General features: G+C 39.5%; 1 protein-coding gene across 7 annotated transcripts in view; it reads right to left on the bottom strand.

Annotated features, from left to right (window-relative positions):
• The window catches only part of DOCK3 (dedicator of cytokinesis 3), a 422,568-nt gene that overhangs the window by 137,909 nt on the left and 272,497 nt on the right, over positions 1-12,162 (bottom strand). For 6 of the 7 annotated variants that reach the window (XM_060109452.1, XM_060109453.1, XM_060109454.1 and 3 more), the window contains one exon: positions 1,000-1,081. The exons of the other annotated variant lie outside the window; for it this stretch is intronic. In XM_060109452.1, coding sequence (XP_059965435.1) covers positions 1,000-1,081 — 82 coding nt within the window. The remainder of the gene's footprint in view (positions 1-999; positions 1,082-12,162) is intronic. 7 annotated transcript variants of the gene reach the window in all.

Below are 12,162 nucleotides of genomic sequence, written 5' to 3'. Positions count from 1 at the left end.
GATTTCGATAAAGTTGTAGTAAATGAACAAAAAAAGGTAAACAAATCCTATTTTATCTTTCAGAGAAAGTCACATATCAGAGCCCTAGATAAATCCCATTTGTGTTTAAGAGGCACACCATAAGGTTTGAGACACCTGACTGTCACCTATCAATCATGCAACACAAACGAGGGCAGTGGAACTGTGACACCATCATACCTCCCTGCACTCAACAGGTTTTGATGTATCTCAGTATCACTGAAGCACATCAAAGAATCCATGATAGTCCAAAGTGGTTTAAAATTGTGACACGGTCTTATTTTCTTCTTCAGAAATAAATTAACTGAAATAAATAAAGCTGGGCAGTTAAGTTTTATAACTGGGTAAAAAAAAATTTAGTAAATCAGAATCAGCTTGAAGAATACACAAGGCACTGTGGTATTGTGAGGCTTAGCACTTTTCAATAAGCAGGTTACCTAGCCTTCTCTGAGCTGATGAGTCCACGAGCTCAGAGACCACGAATAACAGCACGGTTATTCAGAAAAAAATGAAGTATGAATCATGGCACGAAAAGACTCTGCTTGGTATTTGAAAGAGGAGGACTATTTAGTTTGGCTCTCTTTATATAAACTCATTAAAAAACTGCAAAGCTGTAAATTTGGTGGGTGCCTTTAGAGAAACCATACTTACACATCAGAGAACTTCCCAGTGGCCTTGAAGAAGAATTGTAAGAAAGACTTTCCTCAAATTTTATGTGTCTATTATATTAAATAGCTTCTAAAATGTACATCACTAAAAGGTACTTGATTATATTTCTTTAATAAATTCAATTAAAAACTGAAGCTAATTTCAGTTTTCTTAGATATTTCATTAAAACCTGATAGACACATAAATCAAGTTCTATTCTCACCAGTGTGTGGGGAAATAAGAATAAATGCTTGTTTCCAGGGCAACAATATCCACAGAGCAGGGCCCTAGTTAGAGTCAACAGTAGAGAAGGGAAAGAGAATTTGCACATACTGTAAAAAGGGCACACATTCGTTCTATCTTCTCTGGGTTCCTTGGCCCACCATTCTTGTTCAGTCTCACCAGAAACCGCTCACTGAAATGTAGGAGAGAGAGACAGAGAAATGTAAGGGACTGCATGCTCGAGAACAAATAAAAAGGGTATTTATAGAGAAACCCTAAACACTTTCAGGACAGCCCATAGTGACAGGCAAGGCCAAAAGTACATGTCTAGTCGCAGGAGACTATCTTTCTTGCCAAGCAACATGCAATAGAGACTACAAACTGCTTCACAGGTGTTGCTGTTTACTTGCCAGTTGTGGCTCTTACCTCCCTAAAGCTGTGTGCTCCCTGAGGGCAGCAATGAGGATTATGTCTTGTATTTTTCCCAAATACCCTCAAAGCTCTGGGCGTAACAGTAAGCCCATAAGAAGCATATACATTCTTTGATGTGAACACTCAGATCACCATAAAAATATTCATCACACTAGGTCCGAAAGAGTCTACATTACCCAGTTTACATCTTCCTATACAATTTTTGAGAATCATTTTAGAGCCAAGAAAAAATGTTACAGGGACTTACAAAAGTTTGGGTGAAAAGCAAAAAAGAAATAATGTACTGTAATTAAAGCTGTAATCAGAATTTAATAGGGCCATTAAGATATTTTATTCCTCAAACAATATAGGTTAATTCTTGAAGGAAACTATTGGACTGAAAAACTTTAGAAACAGTGTTTGCAACATTCTGGAGAAATGTCTCCTTCTTGCCCTTGCCTAGGATCTCATTCCCATCTCCTCATCCCAAGGTTCTCTACCAATTGTAACAGGAAAACAGCCATGGCAAAGACAAAGTATGTGATTCTAAAAGTAATTTGCTTCTCCTGTGCCCAGAGTCATGTACTCATTACACATATTAGGTATCAGTAAAAAGGCCAATACTAAAACATTGTACTAGAATTATAAGATATGTTATAATATCAGCTGCACAGGTTGCTTAGTTTGTTCACATATTCATTTGTTCATTTAGTCAACAAATAGTTATTAAGTTGTCTGTGCTAAACATAGGAACACAAATGTGAACACAATATATATAGGGCACTTTTCTTCCTAGAGCTCAACTTCCTAGGCAGTTAAATGTGCAGAAATGAAGCTCAGAAAAGATCTTGCTTTTATAAATCTGGCAAATATAAATTTGAGATGCTTCAGCCAGCAGATTAGATGGGAATAAGCAGGGAATATACACAGAACAAGAAGAAAAAGGGGCTTTGGCCAGAATCCTGAGGGACATTGATAATTAAGAAACAGGTAAAAGAAGAAGAACTAGCCAAGTAGACATGTAGGGACAAATAGAAAAACAGAAGAAAAATAAGAAGAATGGTGGGATGCTATGTTAGTTAAGGGAAAAAAGTGTCTGAAAGAGGAAGGAGGGGTCAAGGAGGCCCAAGGGCACTGAGAATCACATGAGACAACAATACAACAGTGTCCACCAGATGTTAAAACAGATATCACTGGTGATTCTGGCAAGAACCGTTTTTGTGGAATGATAGTGAAAGAGACTAGTGTGAGGAGTAAGAAATAAGGAAGCAGAAACAGTGAATCTAGACCACTCTTTGAAGAGGTGAAGATGTGGAAGTGATGAACTTTTAGTTAAATGGGCATGTTGAGTTGAGGGAGGTCTTTGTTTAAAGATGGGGTAACCCACATATATTCAATTAATTTTCAATAAAAGTATCAAAATTCAGTAAGGGAGCACAGCAGTTTCAACAAATGGTGAACAATCCATATAAAAAATTAAACCTTGATCTTGCCTATAAGAAAGGAACTTGAATTTATCATAGACCTAAATATAAGAGCTAAAACTGTAAAACTGTAAGAATACACACTAGAAAATTGAGACAAGTACCTTCGTGTATCTTGTTCACATTTGTTTTTCCATATTTAGCACACAGTAGAAAAATCTTTGTGATCTCAGATTATTAAGCATATAACATGAATCACAAAATGATAAATTGGACTTTATAAAATCAAAACCATCTTCTCTTTGAAAGACACTGATAAGCAAATGAAAAGACAAGCTATGGACTGGAAGAAAATATTTACACTCACCTAAGAAAGGATTGTATTGACAACATATAAAATAAGCTCAGACGCAATAATAAATAACAACTCAAAAAATGGACCAAAAAATCTGAACAGACCCTTCACCAAAGAATATACAGGGATGGAAAATAACCTCAAAAAAACATTATTAGTAACTAGAGAAACGTAAATTAAAAGCACAGTGAGATACCACTACACACGTACTAGAATGGCTAAAATTAAAGACTGAATATACGAAGGATTGGCAAGAATGTAGAGCAACTAGAACTCTAATAATCTGTTGAGGAGAATGTGAAATGGTACAGCCACTTTGGAAAACAGCCTGACAGTTTCTTATAAAGTCAAACATGCACTTGCTATCTGACCCAACAATTTTACTCCTAGGTATTGACTCAGAAGAAATGAAAACATATGTCCACACAAAGACCTGATTGTGAATGTTCATTGCAGCTTTATTCATAATCGCTAGAAACTGTAAAGAACCCAAATGTTCATCAGGAGATGAACAGACAGATATACCATTGTACGGTATACCCATACAATGGAATATTACTTCACAATAAAAAAAGCAAACTACTAAGATTTATAACAATATGGATGAATCTAAAAGGCATTATGCTAAGTGAAAGAAGTCAATCACAAAAGACAATATACTGTATGTCTCCATTTATAGCACATTCTAGAAACATAAAATTATAGGAACAGAAATCACATCAGAAGTTGTCAAGACTGAGGAAGGAGGGCAGGGGTTTGACTGCCAAGGTACATAAGGGAATTTTCTGGGGTGATGAAATGTCTGCTTCTTGACTATAGTAGTGGTTTCACAACTATAAATTTGTGAAAACTCATCAAACTATGCATTAAAAAGGGTGAATTTTGGGCTTCCCTGGTGGCGCAGTGGTTGAGAGTCTGCCTGACGATGCAGGGGACACGGGTTCGCGCCCCGGTCTGGGAAGATACCACATGCCGCGGAGCGGCTAGGCCCGTAAGCCATGGCTGCTGAGCCTGCGCGTCCGGAGCCTGCGCTCCGCAATGGGAGAGGCCGCAACAGCGAGAGGCCCACGTACAAAAAAAAAAAAAAAGGGTGAATTTTACTACATGTGAATTGCAGTTCAATAAACCTGACTTCAAAAAGAGATGGGACACACCTAAGAACATTTACATCTAATGGGAAAATGTTAGTAGAAGGGGAGAGATTGAAGACAGTGGAGAAAAAATAATGGGTAAAGGAAAAAAAGGTTCCCACCTACTCAGGGGATTGTGAGAATCCAGGAGAGAGTTAAGGAGAAAACAACAGGTGTGGATACAAAAAAATCTGTAGTTTTAGTAATGGAGAGTTGAAGGTTAACAGAGAAACAGGAAATAAGAACATATGGGGAAAAAGGCAAGAAACTCCCCACATACCTGGGTAGGGCAAAGCAGAGAGATTCCCGCACAGAGGAGCGGTGCCGAGCGGCACTCACCAGCCCGAGAGGCTTGTCTGCTCCCCCGCCGGGGCGGGCGGCGCTGGAGCTGAGGCTCGGGCTTCGGTCAGAGCGCAGGGAGAGGACTGGGGCTGGCGGCGAGAACTCAGCCTGAAGGGGGCTAATGTGCCACAGCTAGCCGGGAGGGAGTCCGGGAAAACTCTGGAGCTGCCGAAGAGGCAGGAGACTTTTTCTTCCCTCTTGGTTTCCTGGTGCGCGAGGAGAGGGGATTAAGAGCGCCGCGTAAAGGAGCTCCAGAGACGGGCGCGAGTCGCGGCTGAAAGCGCGGAGCCCAGAGACGGGCGTGGGACGCTGGGGCTGCTGCTGCTGCCGCCGCCAAGAAGCCTGTGTGCGAGCGCAGGTCACTGTCCACACCGCCCTTCCAGGAGCCTGTGCAGCCTGCCACTGCCGGGGTCCCGGGATCCAGGGGCGGCTTCCCTGGGAGAACGCACGGCGCGCCTCGGGCTGGTGCAACGTCACGCCGACCTCTGCCGCTGCAGGCTCGCCCCGCACTCCGTGCCCCTCCCTCCCGCCCGGCCTGAGTGAGCCAGAGTCCCCGAAGAGGCTGCTCCTTTAACCCTGTCCTGTCTGAGCGAAGAACAGACGCCCTCCGGCGACCTACACGCAGAGGCAGGGCCAAATCCAAAGCTGAGACCCAGGAGCTGTGAGAACAAAGAAGAGAAAGCGAAACCTCTCCCAGCAGCCTCAGAAGCAACGGATTAAAGCTCCACAATCAACTTCATGTACCCTGCATCTGTGGAATACATGAATAGACAACAAATCATCCCAAATTGAGGAGCCAGGAGTCAGTGCTGTGCCTCTGAGGTGGGAGAGCCAACTTCAGGACACTGGTCCACAAGAGACCTCCCAGCTCCACATAATATCAAACGGCGAAAATCTTCCAGAGATCTCCATCTCAACACCAGCACCCAGCTTCACTCAACGACCAGCAAGCTACAGTGCTGGACACCCTATGCCAAACAACTAGCAAGACAGGAACACAACGCCACCCATTAGCAGAGAGGCTGCCTCAAATCATAAAAAGTCAGCAAACACCCCAAAACACACCACCAGACGTGGACCTGCCCACCAGAAAGACAAGATCCAGCCTCATCCACCAGAACACAGGCAGTAGTCCCCTCCACCAAGAAGCCTACACAACCCACTAAACCAACCTTAGCCACTGGGGACAGACACCAAAAACAACGGGAACTACGAACCTGCAGCCTGCAAAAAGGAGACCCCAAACACAGTAACATAAGCAAAATGAGAAGACAGAAAAACACACAGCAGGAGAAGGAGCAAGATAAAAACCCACCAGACCTAACAAATGAAGAGGTAATAGGCAGTCTATCTGAAAAAGAATTCAGAATAATGATGGTAAAGATGATCCAAAATCTTGGAAATAGAATAGACAAAATGCAAGAAACAGTTAACAAGGACCTAGAAGAACTAAAGACGAATCAAGCATCGATTAAAAACACAATAAATGAAATAAAAAATACTCTAGATGGGATCAATAGCAGAATAACTGAGGCAGAAGAACGGATAAGTGAGGTGGAAGATAAAATAGTGGAAATAACTGCTGCACAGCAAAATAAAGAAAAAAGAATGAAAAGAACAGAGGACAGTCTCAGAGACCTCTGGGACAACATTAAACGCACCAACATTAGAATTATAGGGGTTCCAGAAGAATAAGAGAAAAAGAAAGGGACTGAGAAAATATTTGAAGAGATTATAGTTGAAAACTTCCCTAATATGGGAAAGGAAATAGTTAATCAAGTCCAGGAGGCACAGAGAGTCCCATACAGAATAAATCCAAGGAGAAATACACCAAGACACATATTAATCAAACTGTCAAAAATTAAACACAAAGAAATCATATTAAAAGCAGCAAGGCAAAAACAACAAATAACACACAAGGGAATCCCCATCAGGATAACAGCTGATCTCTCAGCAGAAACTCTACAAGCCAGAAGGGAGTGGCAGGACATACTTAAAGTGATGAAGGAGAAAAACCTGCAACCAAGATTACTCTACCCAGCAAGGATCTCATTCAGATTTGATGGAGAAATTAAAACCTTTACAGACAAGCAAAAGCTGAGAGAGTTCAGCACCACCAAACCAGCTTTACAACAAATGCTAAAGGAACTTCTCTAGGCAAGAAACACAACAGAAGGAAAAGAACTACAATAACGAACCCAAAACAATTAAGAAAATGGGAATAGGAACATACATATCAATAATTACCTTAAATGTAAATGGACTAAATGCTCCCACCAAAAGACACAGACTGGCTGAATGGATACAAAAACAAGACCCATATATATGCTGTCTACAAGAGACCCACTTCAGACCTAGAGACACATACAGACTGAAAGTAAGGGGATGGAAAAAGATATTCCATGCAAATGGAAACCAAAAGAAAGCTGGAGTAGCAATTCTCATATCAGACAAAATAGACTTTAAAATAAAGACTACTAGAAGAGACAAAGAAGGACACTACATAATGATCAAGGGATCAATCCAAGAAGAAGATATAACAATTGTAAATATTTATGCACCAAACATAGGAGCACCTCAATACATAAGGGAAATATTAACAGCCATAAAAGGAGAAATCGACAGTAACACAATCATAGTAGGGGACTTTAACACCCCACTTTCACCAATGGACAGGTCATCCAAAATGAAAATGAATAAGGAAACACAAGCTTTAAATGATACATTAAACAAGATGGACTTAATTGATATTTATAGGACATTTCATCCAAAAACAACAGAATACACATTTTTCTCAAGTGCTCATGGAACATTCTCCAGGATAGATCATATCTTGGGTCACAAATCAAGCCTTGGTAAATTTAAGAAAATTGAAATTGTATCAAGTATCTTTTCCGACCACAATGCTATGAGACTAGATATCAATTATAGGAAAAGAGCTGTAAAAAATGCAAACACATGGAGGCTAAACAATACACTACTTAATAACGAAGTGATCACTGAAGAAATCAAAGAGGAAATTAAAAAATACCTAGAAACAAATGACAATGGAGACACGACGACCCAAAACCTATGGGATGCAGCAAAAGCAGTTCTAAGAGGGAAGTTTATGGCAATACAATCCCACCTTAAGAAACAGGAAATATCTCGAATAAACAACCTAACCTTGCACCTAAAGCAATTAGAGAAAGAAGAACAAAAACATCCCAAAGTTAGCAGAAGGAAAGAAATCATAAAAATCAGATCAGAAATAAATGAAAAAGAAATGAAGGAAACGATAGCAAAGATCAATAAAACTAAAAGCTGGTTCTTTGAGAAGATAAACAAAATTGATAAACCATTAGCCAGACTCATCAAGAAAAAAAGGGAGAAGACTCAAATCAATAGAATTAGAAATGAAAAAGGAGAAGTAACAACTGACACTGCAGAAATACAAAAGATCATGAGAGATTACTATAAGCAACTCTATGCCAATAAAATGGACAACCTGGAAGAAATGGACAAATTCTTAGAAATGCACAACCTGCCAAGACTGAATCAGGAAGAAATAGAAAATATGAACAGACCAATCACAAGCACTGAAATTGAAACTGTGATAAAAAATCTTCCAACAAACAAAAGCCCAGGACCAGATGGCTTCACAGGCGAATTCTATCAAGCATTTAGAGAAGAGCTAACACCTATCCTTCTCAAACTCTTCCAAAATATAGCAGAGGGAGGAACACTCCCAAACTCATTCTACGAGGCCACCATCACCTTGATACCAAAACCAGACAAGGATGTCACAAAGAAAGAAAACTACAGGCCAATATCACTGATGAACATAGATGCAAAAATCCTCAACAAAATACTAGCAAACAGAATCCAACAGCACATTGAAAGGATCATACACCATGATCAAGTGGGGTTTATTCCAGGAATGCAAGGATTCTTCAATATACGCAAATCAATCAACGTGATACACCATATTAACAAACTGAAGGAGAAAAACCATATGATCATCTCAATAGATGCAGAGAAAGCTTTCGACAAAATTCAACACCCATTTATGATAAAAACCCTGCAGAAAGTAGGCATAGAGGGAACTTTCCTCAACATCATAAAGGCCATATATGACAAACCCACAGCCAGCATCGTCCTCAATGGTGAAAAACTGAAACCATTTCCACTAAGTTCAGGAACAAGACAAGGTTGCCCACTCTCACCACTCTTATTCAACATAGTTTTGGAAGTTTTAGCCACAGCAATCAGAGAAGAAAAGGAAATAAAAGGAATCCAAGTTGGAAAAGAAGAAGTAAAGCTGTCACTGTTTGCAGATGACATGATACTATACATAGAGAATCCTAAAGATGCTACCAGAAAACTAATAGAGCTAATCAATGAATTTGGTAAAGTTGCAGGATACAAAATTAATGCACAGAAATCTCTGGCATTCCTATATACTAATGATGAAAAATCTGAAAGTGAAATCAAGGAAACACTCCCATTTACCATTGCAACAAAAAGAATAAAATATCTAGGAATAAACCTACCTAAGGAGACAAAAGACCTGTATGCAGAAAATTATAAGACACTGATGAAAGAAATTAAAGATGATACAAATAGATGGAGAGATGTACCATGTTCTTGGATTGGAAGAATCAACATTGTGAAAATGACTCTACTACCCAAAGCAATCTACAGATTCAATGCAATACCTATCAAACTACCAATGGCATTTTTCACAGAACTAGAACAAAAAATTTCACAATTTGTATGGAAACACAAAAGACCCCAAATAGCCAAAGCAATCTTGAGAACGAAAAACGGAGCTGGAGGAATCAGGCTCCCTGACTTCAGACTATACTACAAAGCTACAGTAATCAAGACAGTATGGTACTGGCACAAAAACAGAAAGATAGATCAATGGAACAGGATAGAAAGCCCAGAGATAAACCCACGGACATATGGTCACCTTATCTTTGATAAAGGAGGCAGGAATGTACAGTGGAGAAAGGACAGTCTCTTCAATAAGTGGTGCTGGGAAAACTGGACAGGGACATGTAAAAGTATGAGATTAGATCACTCCCTAACACCATACACGAAAATTAGCTCAAAATGGATTAAAGACCTAAATGTAAGGCCAGACACTATCAAACTCCTAGAGGAAAACATAGGCAGAACACTCTATGACATAAATCACAGCAAGATCCTTTTTGACCCACCTCCTAGAGACATGGAAATAAAGACAAAAATAAACACATGGGACCTAATGAAACTTCAAAGCTTTTGCACAGCAAAGGAAACCATAAACAAGACGAAAAGACAACCCTCAGAGTGGGAGAAAATATTTGCAAATGAAGCAACTGACAAAGGATTAATCTCCAAAATTTATAAGCAGCTCATGCAGCTCAATAGCAAACAAACAAACAACCCAATCCAAAAATGGGCAGAAGACCTAAATAGACATTTCTCCACAGAAGATATACAGACAGCCAACAAACACATGAAAGGATGCTCAACATCTTTACTCATTAGAGAAATGCAAATCAAAACTACAATGAGATATCATCTCACACCAGTCAGAATGGCCATCATCAAAAAATCTAGAAACAATAAATGCTGGAGAGGGTGTGGAAAAAAGGGAACACTCTTGCACTGCTGGTGGGAATGTGAATTGGTACAGCCACTATGGAGAACGGTATGGAGGTTCCTTAAAAAACTACAAATAGAACTACCATATGACCCAGCAATCCCACTACTGGGCATATACCCTGAGAAAACCATAATTCAAAAAGAGACATGTACCAAAATGTTCATAGCAGCCCTATTTACAATAGCCTGGAGATGGAAACAACCTAAGTGTCCATCATCGGATGAATGGATAAAGAAGATGTGGCACATATATACAATGGAATATTACTCAGCCATAAAAAGAAATGAAATTGAGCTATTTGTAATGAGGTGGATGGACCTAGAGTCTGTCATACAGAGTGAAGTAAGTCAGAAAGAGAAAGACAAATACTGTATGCTGACACATATATATGGAATTTAAGAAAAAAATGTCATCAAGAACATAGGGGTAAGACAGGAATAAAGACACAGACCTACTAGAGCATGGACTTGAGGATATGGGGAGGGGGAAGGGTAAGCTGTGACAAAGTGAAAGAGCGGCATGGACATATATACACTACCAAACGTAAGGTAGATAGCTAGTGGGAAGCAGCCGCATAGCACAGGGAGATCAGCTCGGTTCTTTGTGACCGCCTGGAGGGGTGGGATAGGGAGGGTGGGAGGGAGACGCAAAAGGGAGGGGATATGGGAACATATGTATATGTATAACTGATTAAATTTGTAAAATAAAAAAAAATAAAAATAAAAAAAATAAAAAAAAAGAAATAACCACATGACACATAAAAAAAAAATTAACTCAAAATGGAGCAAAAAAAAAAAAACATATGGGTAAAGTTTAGAAAAAAAAGACATCCAAAAACATCAGGAAAAATTCTCAAGACCATCTGAAAGAAAATGTAACTAGGAAAAGTAAAAATGATGGTTGTCACATGGACAAGTGGAAAGTGGAAAAAAGGACATTCAGTTGAGTCAATTTTCTCTCGAAAGTATAATCTTGAAACTTTAAAAATCTCTCCATCTCTTTCACTACCTACCACTAGACTAGGCTACTACTGGACTGTAGCTGGGATTATTATAACAACTTCCCAGCTGATCTATTTCCCTTTTTGCCTCTCTATAATTCATTCTTTGGAGAGATTGATCCTTTTAAAATGTGAATCAGATTACACTACCTCCCATATTAAAAACTTTTTCATATGGTCAAAGTGATTTTTTATACAAAGGTATCAAGACAATTAAATGAAGGAAAGAATAATATTTTTAACAAATGATGCTGGGAGAACTGGAAATCCACATGCAAAAGAATGAAGTTGAATCTCTATTTCACACCATATGTAAAAATTAACTAAAAATGGGGCTTCCGTGGTGGCGCAGTGGTTGAGAGTCCGCCTGCCAATTCAGGGGACACGGGTTCGTGCCCCAGTCCGGGAAGACCCCACATGCCGCGGAGCGGCTAGGCCCGTGAGCCGTGGCCGCTGAGCCTGTGCGTCTGGAGCCTGTGCTCCGCAACGGGAGAGGCCACAACAGTGAGAGGCCCGCATACCACAAAAAAAAAAAAAAAAAAAAAAAAAGAAAGGGAAAGGTAATCCACTGAATGGAAGAAAATATTTTCAAATAATATATCTGATAAGGGACTTGTAGCTAGAATTTATAAAGAACTCTTACAACTCAATAATAAAAGAACGAATAAACATTTCTACATCGAAGATAAACAAATGGCCAATAAGGATATGAAAAGGTGTTCAACATCATTAGCCATTAGGGAAATGTAAACCAAAACCACAATGGGGGCACTACTTCACTTCCACTAGAATGACTTTCATCAAAAAGACAGATAATAACAAGTGTAGACAAGGAGATGGAGAAATTGGAACCACCATATAATGTTGGTGGGAATGTAAAATGGTGCAGCCACTTTGGAAAACAGTCTGGTGGTTCCTCAAAAGGTTAAACATAGTTTAACATATGACCCACTAATTCCATCCTTAAGTATATATTC

This window comes from Mesoplodon densirostris, chromosome 10 (assembly GCF_025265405.1).
Source record: "Mesoplodon densirostris isolate mMesDen1 chromosome 10, mMesDen1 primary haplotype, whole genome shotgun sequence".
Taxonomy (NCBI): domain Eukaryota; kingdom Metazoa; phylum Chordata; class Mammalia; order Artiodactyla; family Ziphiidae; genus Mesoplodon; species Mesoplodon densirostris.
The sequence above is the reverse complement of the archived record's forward strand: the minus strand, read 5'-3'. Positions and strand labels throughout refer to the sequence as shown.